Source organism: Bidens hawaiensis, unplaced genomic scaffold (assembly GCF_021521415.1).
Source record: "Bidens hawaiensis isolate Kalapana, Puna unplaced genomic scaffold, B.hawaiensis_p1.1 tig00033354_1, whole genome shotgun sequence".
Classification (NCBI taxonomy): domain Eukaryota; kingdom Viridiplantae; phylum Streptophyta; class Magnoliopsida; order Asterales; family Asteraceae; genus Bidens; species Bidens hawaiensis.
In genome coordinates this window covers 181303-199977 of record NW_027495718.1, presented here as the reverse complement: position 1 = coordinate 199977, position 18675 = coordinate 181303, and the positions used below count along the sequence as shown (strand labels likewise).

General features: G+C 34.1%; 1 protein-coding gene across 1 annotated transcript; it reads left to right on the top strand.

The window, feature by feature from the left end:
- Positions 1-3940: 3940 nt before the first annotated feature.
- Positions 3941-8283, top strand: LOC143584784 (3-hydroxyisobutyryl-CoA hydrolase 1-like). Its single transcript, XM_077066750.1, has 12 exons — positions 3941-4213; positions 4291-4359; positions 4617-4680; positions 4768-4931; positions 5070-5154; positions 6153-6238; positions 6363-6496; positions 7066-7126; positions 7502-7600; positions 7685-7786; positions 7868-7909; positions 8004-8283. Exons 1-12 carry the CDS (start codon positions 4061-4063, stop codon positions 8154-8156), a joined length of 1212 nt encoding a protein of 403 aa, XP_076922865.1. The 5' UTR covers positions 3941-4060; the 3' UTR covers positions 8157-8283.
- Positions 8284-18675: the final 10392 nt, after the last annotated feature.

Genomic DNA, 18675 nt, shown 5'->3' with positions numbered 1-18675 from the left:
GAAAACCCCGAATAAGCTTTTAATTTTGAAATTAAATATATTTTTATGAAAATATGTTAAATTTTAACCACTAAAGTTATCAGGATTTGACTCTAATTGACTGTTGTGATTCTAACTATTATGGATCGATTGTATTATTAATTTATGTTTTCCTTTTATTACTAATAACAACCATAATCGAAAACCAAATCACGTCCGATTGCATACGATTATATTTTATCAAGTTTGGTTAGTTTATTATATGATTATTTGTGTTACAAGCAAAGAAGAATATGCTATTTTAATTTTAGCATATTAGTTTTTAATATTTTTTGGTTTTGTGTGTTTTTTTTTCTAAGATACTCGAAACCCGATTAATCCAACTCGAAAAACCCGAACCTGAAAAACCTGTGATAGATTTGGGTTGGATTTCGGGTCAAGATTTAAAACTTTGAAAACCCGAAGAACTCAACCCGAACCCGACGAACATCCCTAAATAGCATATTGCTAAATACATAATATAGAAACTCTCAATGATTTATGTACTCGTTTCTTATGTGATCATTATCCTTGGCCCCCACTAGCTCGTTAGAGAGCTGGTTATGTGTGTCAACTGTCGTCACAAATTCTTTCGACTTGGTGGGTAATCTTTTTCATCCATGAATTGGACTGCCTTGTTGAATTCGACGGGCCTGGGTCATAGTTTATGGGTTGTGCATTGCAATTCTAGTTAGGGGTCAGCATAGAGGTCTTACTCGTAATACCTAACCTGGACCTGGTTAATGGTATTCTTAGGACCAAGAACCGACCCCATTATAAATAATCGGGTATTATCAGTTCGGGTATCGCGGCTCGTGCCCGCTTTATGCTCACCCCTATAGGAGAAACCGATCTTACTCGCCATACCAGATCCGGACCCGGTTAATGGTATTCTCAGGACCCGGGAGCCGACCCTATTGCAATATAACCGGGTCTGATCGGTTCGGGTCTCGTGGATCTTGCGGGTCTTACCCGATTTATGCTCACCCCTTATTGGCTTATTCTAGTGACCAAAACAAAAATAAGTCACATTATGTGTACATGTGCGAAGAATACGGACATTACACAAACGAGTGCCCTAACGGGGAATGTGGAGAAATCCAAATTTAAATTAGAGGGACGGGTGGTAACTCCTGACCTATTTAAAACACGATTAAATGGTTTAATAAAAGCACACTCTTTCTATTTCTTTAAATAATTAAAATTAGTATGCTACGCTCTTTCATTTCTCATTATTGGTACATGAAACATACAACTATGTTATAGACATGAGATATAAAGTAGTTAAATGTGTCGTATTCGAATTCATGTTTGATACTTGTGTTGATCATGTCGTCTCTGATCTATTAAACATGATAAGACCTGTTTTGTTAGCTAAATACAAATTATTGTAATAACTTGGATTAGGATCAAAGAAAAAAGGACCCATTTTGTGAAGATAAAGATGAAGATTTAAATAAATAATTTAGTAGAATTTTCGAATTAGTTTGTTCATTGTTTATCGGTTAAATTTGTTTATGAAATTCCGTATTATGACATTAGGAATTGTTTTCTTCTTGGTTTTATGTTTTGGTTATGGAATGTTTTAATGTTTTCAATGCTACACTGCTAATTTATTTCAGTTTGAACTATTATGCAGGGTGTTTGGGTTTCCTTATTTTTACCTCTTATGACTTATTCACTTTTATAGATGAAAATAGTGTTTGGGTAATTTAACTTATTAAACAATTTAAAGAAGGAAAAAGGAGTTTTTATAAATTAGGATTTTATAACTTATGGAAAACTCCTTAAATAAGGAATAAGAAGGTGTAAATAAGGAATCCCAAACATGCCCGAATTGTCAATTGTAACTTGTAAGGCCTATCGGGTTCAGGGTCTTACAACTAGAGAGTTGGGTTTCTAAGCCACTTGACCAGACTAATCTTCAAGTTTCGGGTCTTATAACCTTACCACAAAAAAGAAAACTAGACTATCTTGGGCCTTGACTCTACTTTTGACGAAAATACGAAGCATCTTTTCCTTTCCTCTTTTAAGAGACTGACAGATGCGTCTGGGCAACTTTGGGTTTGCCAAGTTTTCCCTTAGGTGAAAATTAATTAAGTTCCGTGGCACGGGGGATCGGGTTTTTCACTATTGGCTAGAGCTCGTTTCCACCGTGTATGCTGATTTTTTGCTTAATATTGATAGATTATTGATTATATGCTTAATGATATGATTATTTGTTTAATTGTGTGATTATTTGCTTGATTAGATGATTGATTGATAGATAGATTTTGAACATTAAATAATATATGTAGGTCATTTTTAATTGAAAATTAAGAAAATTGAAATCTTGTGTGCATAGCCAAATAAAAAAACAACTAAGTGACATGAGTAAGTTTCAAACACTGGTAGTTCGCTTCACCAACTTCAACTAAGACACAAACTGACGCATCAAAACGTACATACAACTGTTAAAGTTGGTGTGTTTTAAATGATACATAATATTATATGATCATATTTTATTGAACGTGTAACGGTGTATATATGTTACATAAATGTTATATAAAAAGAATATTATATGCTTCTAACTACCGGTAGCAAAACACTATGGTATTAGGTTGAGGCTTGGACCTATTATGGCATTAGGTGCGTAAGTTGAAACTCGACTGAAGGGAGTTTCTACAGTGGTGGGTTTCGTTTGATAGTGTTTTTAGGTGAGTCAGGTCTGAAGAGCCAAAATCAGTATGGACTATTGTTACTTCGTCTTAGAAAGGCTCACTTGGGTAGTAGAATAGTTCCAAACGCCTTTCAAGAATCAGAAGACAAGTATGGCCAGGACCAAATCAATAACACGTAACACTCGACTTTTGGCTACCATTCAATACATTAAATAAATAAACCATGGGTGTCCGGTTAAACAAACTGTGCTTATTTAGTATAATTGAGTAAAGACGTTCTAAAAAAGAAAAGGAAAAAGATCGTGTAAAGTCAGGAGGTGATGATGCAATTAACCAATTATAAGTTGTAACGAACTAACTATGTGTCTTTTAACCATAATTAATTACGCACCATTCTAGTTTGATGTTGTGAAAACCACATTGACCCCCCCCCCCCTTGCGGTCGCTAAGGGTTCAGTTGTATTCTGATGAAGCACATAAATACTGACTAGCAAAAAACTAAACGGGCAAAAACAAAACAATTTGACAATCATGATTGGATTTTAGAGCCAAGCCACCTAATAGACTTTCAAAGCCTTAAATTTGTTTTAAAAAGAGTAATATTTCTGTTATTGGACAATATAGACAGTCCTATTTTTGGGAATTATGTTGCTGTCACTTCTAAATATGTTGAGGGGTAGCTGCCTCTATTAATATTTTGTACTTTTTGGTCCCAAGTTATAAGTTATTTTCGTTGAATTTTAATACCATATTCATAGAAACAAGTAGAATTCAAGGACGGATTGTTACTTTGTTACAATTTGTGTTCATGTGACGTGTTATTTATTAATACACATTAAGTATTCGATGTCCAATTTAGTATAAACTTTGAAAAAAGAAAAGGACAAACTCCAACTAAGCTAATATCGACTAAAAATCCTTTATATGTAGACCAAAATGCATATCAAATCACTTTGTATCAATTATTGAGACCTTCTAGCTCGCTTGCAAGTTTCACTGATGGCACTCTCCTCCGAATCAAATGAGGTACGTCACTCGACTCTTTTGATCCATAGAGATCGGTTTCATTCTATGCATTTTGTGACCTTGTTTGGTTCGATAAAGTTAGAAAAACCAAACTAGACCAGACCGAATCTGTATTTGCATATGCAAACTTAATTAATGTAGTATACACCACTATGGTTTTACATTTATATTATAAGTTTATGAGCAGATAAATGTATGCGCGGTTGTCATGAGTATCATAAAGCACTCGTAATTTATAACTTATGTACCCAAATACTTCTTAATATGTCCAACAAATTCTTTTGAGTATATTTTCTAGCAAAATATATATATTTGATAGTTATATCATAATATATAATGTTTATAGTCATAAGAGTATGTACCTTTTGTGGATATCCATGGATTCATGTTTTTGGGACTTCTTTGAACCAAAATCATCCATTTTGCAGGTGATATTTGAAGAAATCGCTGGAGTACGAAAAGTGACACTAAACAGACCAAAGAAACTAAACACACTCAACTATGAGATGGTATATATATGTTACATAAAACAAAATTCAAAAACAAACATCTTATATGTTACTTACTCGTGTCATACTATTTGCAGTTAAGAAAAATGTACGAGAAGTTGAAGGGCTATGAGAACGATCCAACTGTTAAACTTATTATACTTAAGGTACAAAACACATATAAGAAGTGTAAGCAGTTTTAAATACACAAAATAATCGAAGTAGATGAAATGAAGATGGAATACTTGCAATTCAAACACTTTTGTTTAAGAAAGATGGATTTTTATCATTTGTTATTTTCTTTTATTTGTCTCATATTTCACATATGGTAAAAATTCCTGAATTCATCACTCGTTAATGTGATCATTAGTTTTCCGCATACATGCATGTAGCTACGTCTATCATGTTGTCTTGTTCTATGTAGGCAAACTGGAAAGTATTCTGTGTTGGTGGTGATCTCACGTCTGCTTATACATATGTAGCTCTAGGTAAGTGCACATTTATATATCTCTTATATATGATCGAAAGAAAATAAATGCAAAGAACGCTAAACCATGTCGTTTTGTTTTGGTCAGGACATTGGAGTTTTGGAACACACTATTACAGGAAACAATTTTGTTTGGACTACTTACTTGCAACATATAAGAAGCCATCCCTTGCAATTCTAGATGGGCATGTCATGGGAGGAGGCGTTGGATTAACGATACATTCGACATTTAGAATTGTTACTGAGAAGACGGTATATATTTACCACCCCAAAAAAACATAATTTCAATTTGTATTATAGGACACTTCTTTTGATTGTTTATTTGTAGTACATAAAGTAACACTTCTTTATAGTTTGAATATTACTATCATGCCTTTTGTGTTCATATAGGTTTTTGCAATGCCTGAAGCGTTAATTGGGCTCTTTCCTGATGTTGGTGCATCTTATTTTCTGTCTAGACTTCCGGGGTTCTTTGGTAAATTCATCTTAATACTAAAGTCATATCATTCACAATTTCAAATATGTTTATATACTTATATAGAGAAAAGATAGAATACAATAATTGTTTAACGTACGTACATTAAGTACAATAATACTTATATTCATAAAATCGATCCACGGAATCACATCCAAGATCTCAAAATCGTTGATACATATCCAATTAATCATTGGTTCACCGAAATAAACAGTTTTGGATCGTTAATCGATCAATTTTTACTTTTCTTCACGAAAACCGTTTTTGAGCGTTTTAGGTTTTTGGCTGAGTGTTTTAGTATTTTTGCCATTGAGCGTTTTTGTTTTTTTTGCTTTTAAGCGTGTCACGTACCTATCGTACGTTAAGCAGTTATTATACAGTAACCTCACCCTACTTATATAATGTGGATTAATTTTTTTTTTAAAAGTAAAGTTAAATACGGAGAAAGTAATCGAATCAAATTAAAAGTGTTTTATGTGATAAGCGTAGAAAGTGATCTCGATTCAAGGCAAACCCATGGTAAGATAAGTTGGTGACGGTTACATAATAGATTAGAAGTTAGTTATGGTTGAGAATGTAAAAGGGCAAACACTATTGTCGTTTCTTTAATATACATCGATCATTTTTAACCGCAAATAGTTTTTATATTTCATTTTATAATAAACTTCACATAAAATGGAAAATTGTATCTCCATTTATACGAGTATATATGATACCGGCGTGTGTTTAAAACATTGAGGTACTACTGATTATAACTGTGTGTAATATATACTTGTAATAAAACATTTAGTTCTCTATGTACGTGTCACTAAATTCTTATGTACTTGAGTTTAATAAATTGAATGCTCGAAAAAACTTAACAAGTTAAAAATTAAGACGCGTGAATTTTGTTCGAGAGAATTTTGGGAGCACAAACATGAATATCTATTGTTTTCCACATGGTGCATAAATTATGTAATTTACTCTACTTCAATCATGTATTCATCATATGTATGCAGGAGAATATATTGGGTTGACCGGTGCTAGATTAAATGGAGTCGAGATGCTTGCCTTTGGTCTTGGAACTCATTTTGTCCCATCCAATGTACTTCTCTCTAGTCTCTTCAACATGTTGTGCATAATTTTGTCACATGATTATTGCACCCATATGGTGTGTCTAAAACGAATATACGCAATTGCTTATTATCGGTACCTATCAACCCTTACAGAATGTACAATCCATGACGAATGCTCTCGAAAAGATGATTGCTTCATCGGATTCACCAAGTGTAGCTACCATGTCCATGGTTATTAACGAGTTTGCACAAGAAGTAAAAGTCAAGCCAGATAGTGCATACTCAAGGTAAGTATTACTTCATGATTACGTTGTTAATTCCAATATTATTATTATTATTTTCTAAAAACTCTTCACATGTACGTCTGATTCTCTATATCTAACTCTATTTTACTCACAAGCAATTATTTTATTGTTTTGTCTTGATTTCAAACGTTCACAAAAATTATATAGATCGATGAATACTAACCATTTAAATATCACTATTGTTCTATTATATTTTTCTTTATTATAGAAATTCTAATAGTGAGGTGTTTTAGTTGTTATCTTTGTCTTTTTCCTGTTTATAGAGAAAATTATTTTAAAGACTAGAATATGATCCTTTAAATAATTAGACACATGTACAAGCATGCTAATTAAATAAATAAATCAAAGGTCTCCATGTAAGTTAATTATCAAAGTTATTCAAATACATGCTACACGTTTTATTTATAAAGTTATATTAGTATTACTTATCTTTTTTTACTGATCATTCCAACTTGAAATTCATACTATCCGTGTGAATTATTTGAAAATGAATAACCATGTTATCTTCATATCTCGTTCGTTTTTCCATTAACCTAAATATGCATAACCAGGCTCGACATGGTCAACCAATGCTTCTCTGGAGAATCGTGTGAAGAAATATTATCCTCATTGGTAACTTCATACAACTTAGTTGTGGTTTACGATTCAGCTAAGTACTTCTCTGAATGTTCTTGTACTTCTAAAAGCGAACTCATGGAAGTTTGTCTTTTTGAGTTTCCTGGTTTGACAAGTTCGCTTAGGTAACAAGCAAACTCCATAGTGTTTTGTACCAAGCTTAAGCCCCCACTTCATCAAACTATATGACATTAATTAGTTTGCTACCCAAGCGAACTTGCCGAGTTCGCTTGTGGGATAGCAAAATTCCTAGAAGTGCAAGAACTCCAAAAATGATTATAAATACTTATATGAATAACAAACCACCTAATAATCCAAAAAAATATATAATACACTTGTATACAATATTTCTTTTTTTCTTTTTCATCTTAGGAAAGCCTTGCTCTACAAGTTCAAGAGAAATGGGTCCTTGAGGCAATAGCATCAATGAAATCGGCCAATCCACTTGGTCTCAAAATGCTCTTGAAAAATGTACGTGTAATTTAAAGATTTTGAACAAGTTAAATATGCCAGTCTGGAAACGAATGATGTTTGTACACTATAATTGTGTGTTAGATTCGAGAAGGCCGGTCCAAAACTCTCAAGCAATGTCTCGTGACTGAATATATTGGTGTCTCTCATCTACTAGGAAGAACAGTTAGCAATAACTTCTACGAGGTTTAATAATATATATCATGAACAAGTTTTTGGATGATCACAATCACTTAAACTCATGTTCTTAGGATGTTGTTTTTGCAGGGATCTAGAGCTATGTTGATCGATAAAGATAAGAAACCACAGGTAACTTCTACATCTAACTTCGAATCACTCTAGTATCTAACTTTGATCGTATTATTTGATTATGTTTCTTTGTAATTATCTTGATCGTTCATAGTGGGTACCGTCGAAACTAGAGGATGTTAGTGATGAAATGGTGGCTAAGTGTACTTCATCTACATCTTTCAAAGATAATGATGGTGATTGGTTGCCTTTGGAACTCCCCACAAGATATAATACAATGGATGCCGACCTTGCATCAAAACTCTAGAGGTTGGTACCAACTAATAAACATATGATTTTAACCTAAAATAATCTATGCATGGATCTATTTGTTTGTGCTTTATAGTTTAAATATATGTTATGCAGGTGCAAGTTGAAAATAAATCTATCTTCGTTGTGGATAGTGGAATCTACAAGTGTTGTGATCACATGTTATGAATAAACGTGTTGTTAAAGTGAACCTTTTTCTACTTTGATTCATGTTGTTATTTTTCATGTAGTCTTGTTCCTGGCATTATGAATCTTTTGTAATGGATTGTGTTTTGTGTATAATTCTTGTTAAGAGAAGTGAACCTATATCTATGTCTATAATATCTAATAAATAAAGATATTTATAATGTTGTGTGCCCCCTTTATTATGAGTTACATATTCCCCTTATGCGATTGAGATTTTAGAGGGGAAGTTTCTATGCCCTCATCCACCTAAATACTTGTTTTTCTTCATTCTCATATAAATCACTTTTTGTTTATTTTCAAGTAGACAAAAAAATATATTATTATTATTATTCCGACAATTTTTTTTCTTATTTTCGTCCTTAAAGTCTCATTTTTCGTCATTCCAGTCTAACTTACTAATTGATTTTCGGTTAATCGGTTCAGTTTATTCGATTAATATTTTGGTTGTCGATGCACTTTGATTAATTTCAGTTAATGACCAAAATCAAATTGGGGCTAAAAATTTTACTTAGAAGTACATGAAATGCATGCATAAGTAAATGAAATAGAGGTATGAAAGTTCAAAATATGTGAAAATATGAATGGTTCGTATGAATGGTTCGGTTCATTTAGTTTCGGTTAACTGAGGCTAAAAAATCAACCGATAACCGATTTTCAGTTCATTTTTTTCACTTTTGTTGGTTTCAGTTAATTATGTTTTTGAAATTTTGTTAAACTTTATATTTTAAGAGTTATAAAAGAAAAACTAAGTATGAGTAATATTAAATATAATAATATAATACTTAGAAATGGGTATCAAAATTTTCATAAAAAACTCATCCCGGCTATTTTTTAATCTAAAATAGTCATCCAGACCAGTTTTGTAATATACTTGTTGACTCTAAGAAAGTAGTCGTCGTGGGTTTGTGGTGGGTATTTGGGTAAAAGTTTGCAAATGAATAAATTATGGGTAAAACTTAAAACCCGTTTATGAAAATGGGTATTTTCATAATTTCCCCTTTGTATAATTTGTTCTTAGCTTGAGATTCCCTTACTTATTTTCTTTTGTACTTTGGCTAAAGTTTGCTTGCTCAAAAAGCGGATTATACAAGTCCGCTTGACACGTGAACAGACTAGGAATCTCAAGTACATATGCGAGTTCCAATGTGGCACCTCATTTTGTTGGTTATAAAATTTGTTAGAGTATGCTTGTTCAAGAAGTAAACTACCTATTTATGTACAGTTTTCAAAAACCCACCTACTGTAACATTCGTCATTTTTGATCTTTTTTTGTATTTGTATTTGTATCAAAACCCGACCCGATTTGTAAACTAAATCTTTCACTAATATAAAATGTTGGATTTTTATGTTTCATAATCATCTCTTACCTTTTGGATTTGTTACTAGATTGTTTTATTTAAACCTTTTTTTTAAAAAAAAAACACAAGCAAGTATTGATATAAAACAAGGAAAACAAGTTTGACTCATTCCCTATATAAACAACCCCATCCTCTTCATTATTCTTTGCTCATTCATCTTCTTTCTCTCCCAAATAAAGTTCATATCTCTAACCTCTAAGGTTTTTAATAATCAAGCAATAACCTTCTTTAATTCTTGTTTGTTACTTATTAATTCATATCTTGTGGCACAACATATATATAATATGCACCCCTTGTTTTCTTCGGCTTTCATCTTCTTTGGGAGGTGATATGCTACAAGGCAAGGCTACATGGAGAACTCTTTGTAGTTCTTGTTTATACTATTTTCCTTTAATGCTTTCCTAGTCTTGTTCATATTGTAAGTAGTTTAGCTTTTAATTCATGTTTAAAGAGTTTCATGGTATTGGTTATGAAGTCACTAGTCTCGGTTTTATCCTGAGATTAGACCCGAATCAAGACCGAACAAAGACCAAACTCTTGTTTACTAGTCTTGTTTATACTATTTCCCTTTAATGCTTTTGTTTATATTGTAAGTAGTTTAGTTTTAATTCATGTTTAAAGAGTTCCATGGTGTTGGGTATGAAGTCACTAGTCTCGGTTTCATCCCGAGATTAGACCCGAATCAAGACCGAACCAAGACCGAACTCTTGTTTACTAGCTTTTGTTTTAAATAGTTTTGTTTACTAGTTTTGTTTAAAATAGTTAAATAAACATGTTTATGAAAGATTTGAACCTTGTAACTTCTAAAACCATTTTGATAGTTCTATGGTATTTGGGTATGTGGCAACCATCCTCGGTATCATTCCGAGTCAAGGACCGAACCAAAACCGAACTAAACCGAGTTCACTTGCCTAAGACACACAAGTGTGTTTTTGGCCATCGAAACTCATCTTTTCTTCAAGAATGTATTTTAAACTAATTTTAAGTATTTTATCAACTTACTTGGTGTGTCGGTATCCAACTTGATCTTATAACAAGCTTGGACCGATGATACCAAATACACACTTAACGGACGTTATGGTTCTTCATAATAGAACTATATACTTGGTTAAGTCTTTCGATTTTATTGAGTTATCTCAAAACATTTTGGAAAGTTAACTTTGAGTTTAGTTAATTATCTAGACCCAAGTTAACAAATCCGAACACTCGATTAAAACCTTGTTTTGGTGTTCATATACCCAAAGGGTCTTACATTAGTGCATTATAACCCACATAAGTTACTTAACATAGGTTGAGTAATAATTATGAATGAAATACCAAGACCCGGTTTCGAGTAAACTTACTTTTTAGAACATGTCTTTAATTTCCCAAGTATTTACATTTTTAAACCATAAACTTCATTTATTTACTTTACTTGTCATATTTTATTTAAACCCTTCCAAGACTACCTACTAACTAAAGACCCGTTTAATCTAGGTCTTGCTCGTTAAACCCGATCTCTGATTATTCACGAATCAATCTTTCAAGTTACTTAGTTAACGTGAGTACATTTCATCCCCCGTTTTCAGTTTTATCTTTCGGGGGTAACATGCATACTTATTCAAACAAAAATGATTTATATTATACTCACTTCTCAAACCACAAACTTTAGGGTATATGATGCTAGAATACTTGCTCTATTGTGTGTTATATGGCTCATATGCTTTACGTGCGCGAGTGTTTATTTTTATGTTGTTGAGCCTCATTAAGTATGATCATACGCTCCCCTAACTACTTAGCCTTGTGCTAGTAGAATAGGGCCTCATTATCCAAGTATGTCGGTATTCTTACCGATTAGAAAGGATTCTCATTTACATATGTTTTATATACCATGATTGATGCTTTTATTTATAGTCACAAATACGTTTGTGGATTTCACTCATATTATATATACTCAAAACTATGAAATTGCTCACCAACATACGTGTTGACAAATTTTATTTTATGCATGTTACAGGTTTGATTATTACTTGAGTTGGAGTTTGAAGACGTCATTCTATTTTGATACCGCTAGGTTATTAGAAGAATGAACAATATCTATTTCTTATGTTTGATGTTATTTGTATGAACAATATGTGTTACTTTTGTGATTGAATGAAATTAATAAGTTGATTAAATATTGTCACTTTAATAGTGTCTTATGTATTTGTCCAATCACGTTGCACCCCGGCATGTTTCGCCGCCTTTGGTCGTGGTGTGACACCTACAAACACTTAAAAATTTCCCAAACCCACCTAGTTATTGGATGTCATCAATCATACGTATACGTGTAGATGTGCGAGAATTGGTTTTAGATATCTTGGATTCAATAAAGGGAGGTCCAATACAACTTTTATTTATAAATAGGATGACCCATCAAAAAGCTTAAGGCCCAACAGCTTTTGTAAATAGGAGTAGAGGTGCATAAATCAGGTTTTTCAAATACCCGGTTTAGGGTATGTATTTACCGGGTTCGGGTATGATCATGTATTGAAAAACCGGGTATTAGCAATAAACGGATCGGGTTCGGGTCTGGGTATTGTCTCTAAAAACCATACCCGATGCATGGGGTTCTGGTGGGGTACTATAGAACCAGGTATTTTGAATACCTTATTTTCGAGTATTTAAAAAACAAAAATTTTCGGGTTTTTTTGGGGATTTTTTCCGGGTATCTTTGGATATAGATTGAATTATTTAAGAGGTTGCACTTTTTAGGGTATATTTCAGGTATTTTTCGGGTAATTTTGAGTTTAAATTGGATATTTGAAAAACCCGGTTTCAGGTATTTTATGGGTATTGAACCGGTTCCGATTTTCGGGTATTACCGGGTATAAATCGGGTCTGGTTCCGCGTACGGGTTTTGGTACAGAAATGCATACCCTAACCGTACCCTACGGGTAGGGTCGGGTACAGGTTTGAGTATTAAAAAACCGATTCCGGGTATTTTTTTGAGTCCGGTTCAAGATTCGGGTTTTTTGTGAACCTCTAAATAGGAGTAGAGTTGATCTTCTATCGCTAAAGTCTAATCTCTATCTATACATATTATGCATAACTATGTTTTACAAGTTGGTGTCGAATATGGGTGTGCAAATTAACCGTTATAACCATTAACCGAACCATAACCGACATAACCGAACCAATTTTATCCGATAACCGACATAACCAGTGGATCGGTTTAATGAATTTTTGAAAACCGCAAAATACTGGTCGGTTTTGGTTAAAGATAGTTTCAAACCCGCCAAAACCGAACCACCCCATTTACAAGATTCTCAGCTTTATGGAGTATAATTAGACACACAATTGATAATTTGGAGAAAATTAAAGAAGATAATAAACTAATAACGCTCTCAGTTTTTTACTATATGATTTAGTTTTACTAAAAAGTTAATCCATTTATCGTTTGTTCGAATATATATTATTAACACTAGACGTGTGACCGCGCGATGCAGCGGGTGTTTGAACTTGTTAATAACGTAACAAATATAAGTGTTTATGGTTCGGTTAAAACCTTGAAATCGTTTAAATCAGTCATTGGTTTGACTTCTTTCTTTTTCTTTTTTTACTTTAGGTTTGTTGGTCGGTTTCAAAATTTTCAAAACGTAGTGAACGGTTGGTTCGCGATATATACTGGACACTGAACACCCCTACGTAACATATTAATTTATTTAAAATGTAAAAATTATAACAATATCATATCCAAATTAAAGAGAATAAAATGCTTGTTTTTATGGTGTAATTTTTTTATAAAAATATTAACGTTTGAAAAGGTTATAGTCGTTTAAAAATCATGGGTGGGAAGTTAGTTTACAAGTTAAATTGAAAACGTAATATGGTTAAAGATGAGGGACCAAACTTGTAAATTGAATGGATTGTGTTTAAAAGACAAGTTTACCCTTACTAACACATGTACCTCATGCTTTAAATGTTGTAAATTACTTAAAATTGGGTGTCTTAATTTGCCCTTGGTTGATGTATTATATATAGTATAGATTAAGAATTATATATTTTGTTGAAATATGTCATGTCATTTTTATTGTTTTAGTACCAAAGTTTTAGGCTCAATTATACATTGGTTTGGTCACGGTTAACCGACCCATAACCGACTCGCTATAACCTTCAAAACCGATTAACCGAAACCTCCATAACGAATCGGTTATGGTTATGGTTATCTATTAACCGACATATTATATAATATATTGTTCCCCTAAGTTGTAACCAACTTTTGGGATCATCCTGACCCTTCAAAGTCCATAACTTTTGATCTTAGCCATTGAAACTCCTAAAATTCCTTCTAGAAGTAGCGGTTAATGGCAGTTCCTTACACCTACAAGTTAGCGACGGTTGTGCGTGCCGGATGAAACCATTTCCTTCTCTAAATCGATCACAATAGCTATTTGTTTACACCATCGCCGACACAAACATGAAAACCACCATCGCCTTCGTTTCTTTCTCTCTGCACCACCATCTCTGATCGTCGATTGATATTTAAATTACCTCACCGATTGTAGAGATTCAGTTTCGTAGCTTGGATAGGTTCTGCGTTTGTCCATTGCAGGTAAACCTAAACCCTAAATTTGATGCAAATCTAATCATAACATGATATATTGTTGGCCTAAGTAATCATAATTTGGGGTGGTTTTCTGGTAACATTTATGTGCTTTCTACCATGACTCAGTTGTACCAAGCCTAGATGCAAGTTAATTCATTGACTAGTGCAGTAATTTATGTTCTTCTTTTATTTTCCCTGTTCAAGTTAACAGTTGTGGGTTTCTCCGGCAACTGAAAATTCACCTGTCGCCAGCACAATGTGCAGTATTTGGAGGTTTGTTTTTATATCTGGTCTCATTCTCCTTTCCGTCTAATCCAATTTCTTTCCTTTTATATAGTATCTAATTGCAATGCACCACTAATGTTAATTGTTCAATTCAATTATGGAGCAGCAGAGTCGAGAATCCCAGTAACTCCAAAATCCACAGTCAAGGGGTCATTTCCTAAATCTGTAAGTATCATGATCATATTTGATAAATTACAGATTTTGTCCCCGTAATTCCGTGAGTATATGTAGGTTTGTATTTTTGAAATTGTGAATACATTAATCTGCTATGATTTTAATATGCAGTGGATACTAAACCTTTCACTAGATAAAGTAGATAAATGGATTTTTTTATAAAAAAGATACAAAAAAAGGGTTCAAATTGTGTCGTTTCTCCATGCTTTCTTTTTTATACCAAACGTTAGGAGTAATTAAAACATCTAATTTATATATATATATTTTATTCATGCAGGTTGAGAAAAGTTTGGTACGCCTTGAAGTGCTTCAATCTACCAGAGAAATTGAAGAAGCACTAAACCACCCCTCAAGATCTAACACGTTAGTTCGAGAGTTATGGTCACGCATTCTACACAGGGGTTATAAAACCTTCTTGGCGCAGACAAGTGTAACCTGCAAAACAAAACACCGTGAGCTCGTTACGAGGAATGGGGGGGGGGGGGATTCTCTCGTAACCACCCTCCGGCGTGAGAATCAGTACTTGATAGTCTGAAATAGTCTAATTTGACAGTGATAAAAGGAGAAAGTATGTCATTTACCATTTGGAGGTTCATTGGTATTTATAGCCGGAAGAGAGAGAGTGTGACCAACCACCTTGTCAGGTTCTCCACCAATAATATTCTCCATTCGTGTGATTGTGGTGGTTGGTGGAAGTTGGTGGGCATCATGGCCTTTTGACAAGAATGTGATTGTACTGTTTGTACCATCTTTTATGTGTTGTCCAATCCCCATTGGTTTGGTGTTTATCCCTAAGTGGGTTACCATCTTTTTGTCCCATGCTTGTGGGACCTTTTCATTACTATTCCCGAGGTGTCAGGGAAAGTTACTTTGGACTTCTATTCTTGGCGTCATGCACTACGCCTCGCGTTAGTAGCAAGCTGGCGCGTATTGTTCCGCCTGGCGTATGTAACTAGTTTTATACTTAGCTAAATGGTGGGTTTCATACCCTACCTCTACAAGTCCCTCTAGTCCACGGTTGCCTTTCTTTCAAGAAGTGGGGGCTATGGACTTATCATGGGCTTTTGGTTGTGCGTTCACCGATTTTCGTCGTTGGTTTGGTTTTCTTTTGTGGATGATCCCACATGTTCGTTGGGGTGACTTTATTGATTGTAACCGCGGTTTTGCGGCTAATTTATGTTAAGTTACCCCGTGGCGTGGCCTATATTGGCTTGTGAGTTATCGTAAATCATCCCGTGACGATGCCAGTTTAGGCAGGTGATTTAATTTAAATCGTCTTTTGACGTCGCCTGGTTTGGCGGATGATTTAGTTTAAATCGTCTTTTGACGTCGCCTGGTTTAGCGAGTGATTTAGTTTAAATCGTCTTTTGACGTCGCCTGGTTTGGCGGATGATTTAGTTTAAATCGTCTCTTGACATCGCCTGGTTTGGCGGATGATTTAGTTTAAATCGTCTCTTGACAACGCCTGGTTTGACGAGTGATGTAGTTTAAATCGTCTTTTGACGTCGCCTAGCTTGGCTGATGATTTAGTTTAAATCGTCTTTTGACGTCGCCTGGTTTGGCGGATGAATTAGTTTAAATCGTCTTTTAACGTCGCCTGGTTTGGCGGGTGATTTAGTTTAAATAATCCCTTGGCGGAGCCATGTTTGGCGGGTGATTTAGGTTAAATCATGTTGGGTTTTATACAAGATTATCAAAGTTCAAATTAACCATATTTAACAAGAAAACGCAACGGAAGCTTAGATTTTAAAACTTGTTATGAACATACCATTATGTTAAAACTAAAACCCGGAGAACAAGGATCAATATTACAAGAACAAAATGCTCACAAAATGTAAGTTGTACCTTCTTATACCTTATAAGAAGATGTAGGTGGATGAAGAAGATGATGTCTTCAAATGGCAAGGTTGCAAAGAAGAAACCCTCAAGCTTTGTATACCCCAAGCTTTTGAGCAACAACACCAACTTGTTGCTAGGATTTTAACACTTGAACAAGCTCACAAAAACCCCCAAAATCTGCCCAAAATGGCCGTGGGTTTTGAGAGAGAGAGAGAGAGACTTCTAGCTTGTTTTCACACTTGAGATTTCTTGAAAGAAAAAAGTCGTTTGCATGTGTTGTGTATGGAGGATCAAAAGGGGAACCCAAGACAAAAAATAAGGAGCATCTTGGTTTTGATTGGGTAAAACCACCACCCCACATGGGTGGCCGGTTTTGAATTTATTTATTTATTTTTTTTTTTGTTTTGTTTTAACAATTAAAACATCTCCATCTCATACTTTATAAAACTAATTTTATAAAACATACATGCTATCTTAATTATTTAACCAATTAAATAATTAATTTATATAAATAAATTATCCAGATAATTTATTTAAATCATCAAGTGTAATTATTTAGGAAACCAATTTTCTAATTGCGCAGTGTTCGGTATTCGTCTAAGTGATCAAATCACTAAAAGAATACATTTGGTGTTGTCTAGCTTGTTATTGGGTATGACCCGACTTGGATCAAACACAGTTAGCCACATTAATATAAATATGTGTCTCGGGCATATGAAATTCCAACAATCTCCCACTTGCACGAGATACATAGAAAATTAATGCAAGTGGTAAATACCGCCTAACAACAGTTCATCACCCCTAATGTGTTTGACGAAGTGCCATTCAATAACATCATCCCTTCAAGTCCCTTACTTGATATGATTTAGGTGAATCTATCATTTTATCCCTTTGTTACTAGATGTCATGTTGGATCTAAGAGACATAGGCGATCATTCTCTTTACAATTCAACTTTATCAGGCCTTAGACATCTAAACTCTCAACACATAAGAGGAACAAATTCCATCTTGACTGTATACGCCTCTCACTATCACTTTATACTCCACCCGAGCTCATCCTTATGTACTATCTTTTACGAATAGCGAAGGGGAGAGTCAAAGTGTAATACTTGGTGAAAATCAAGACCCAGTATACATCTCAGGTCTAAGGATAATATGAAATTCTCCTTTACTCAAAATTACTAATGATCAGGTCCATCGACTCCATGTAGTAATATTGAGAGCGGGTCAGTCCAATATTTGTATCCCACAAATATCTATGAACCTTGGCAGCAAACCTATGCTCCATATTCATTCCTTATGAATATCCACCAATTCTAGTTCATAATAGTCTTGCTTCATATTTGTTCCCACAAATGTGATCGACTACGGACTTTTAAAATAAGATAACTTATTCATGGATTAAACATGCAAAATTAGAATTTAACTCAAGATTCCATAATCATATAAAAGAGTTAAATTACGTAAGTCTTTTAAACGTAAATACAAAATAGATCAAATCCAATTACTAGAATATCGAAGTCCTAAGCCACTCGCATGACGCTCATGTTTCGGTCTTTCTAGGAGCTTCGTGAATGGATCCGCAAGATTTTGATCAGTTCCAACTTTGCGAATACATATCTTTCCTTTTTCAACTTCATCCCTTATGTAGTTGAATCTCCGCTCTATGTGCCTTGTCTTTTGATGCGAACGAGGTTCCTTGATTTGAGCAATCGCACCCTCGTTGTCACAAAAGATTTCTAGGGGGTCTTGAATGGTAGAGACCACCCCTAGATCAGTAATGAATTTTTTCAACCATGCAGCTTCCTGAGCTGCCAATGAAGCGGCGATGTATTCTGATTCTGTAGTGGATAATGCTACCACTTCCTGTTTTGAGCTCTTCCAAGAGACAGCTCCTCCATTAAGAGTGAACACATACCCAGATTGTGATCGAGAATCATCTCGATCAGTTTGAAAGCTCGCATCCGTGTAACCTTTTATAGCGAGTTCCTCCTCACCAGATCCATATATCAGAAACATATCCTTAGTTCTCCTAAGATATTTCAATATGTTCTTAACAGCCATCCAATGACTGTTTCCTGGATTCTGTTGGTATCTGCTTGTCATGC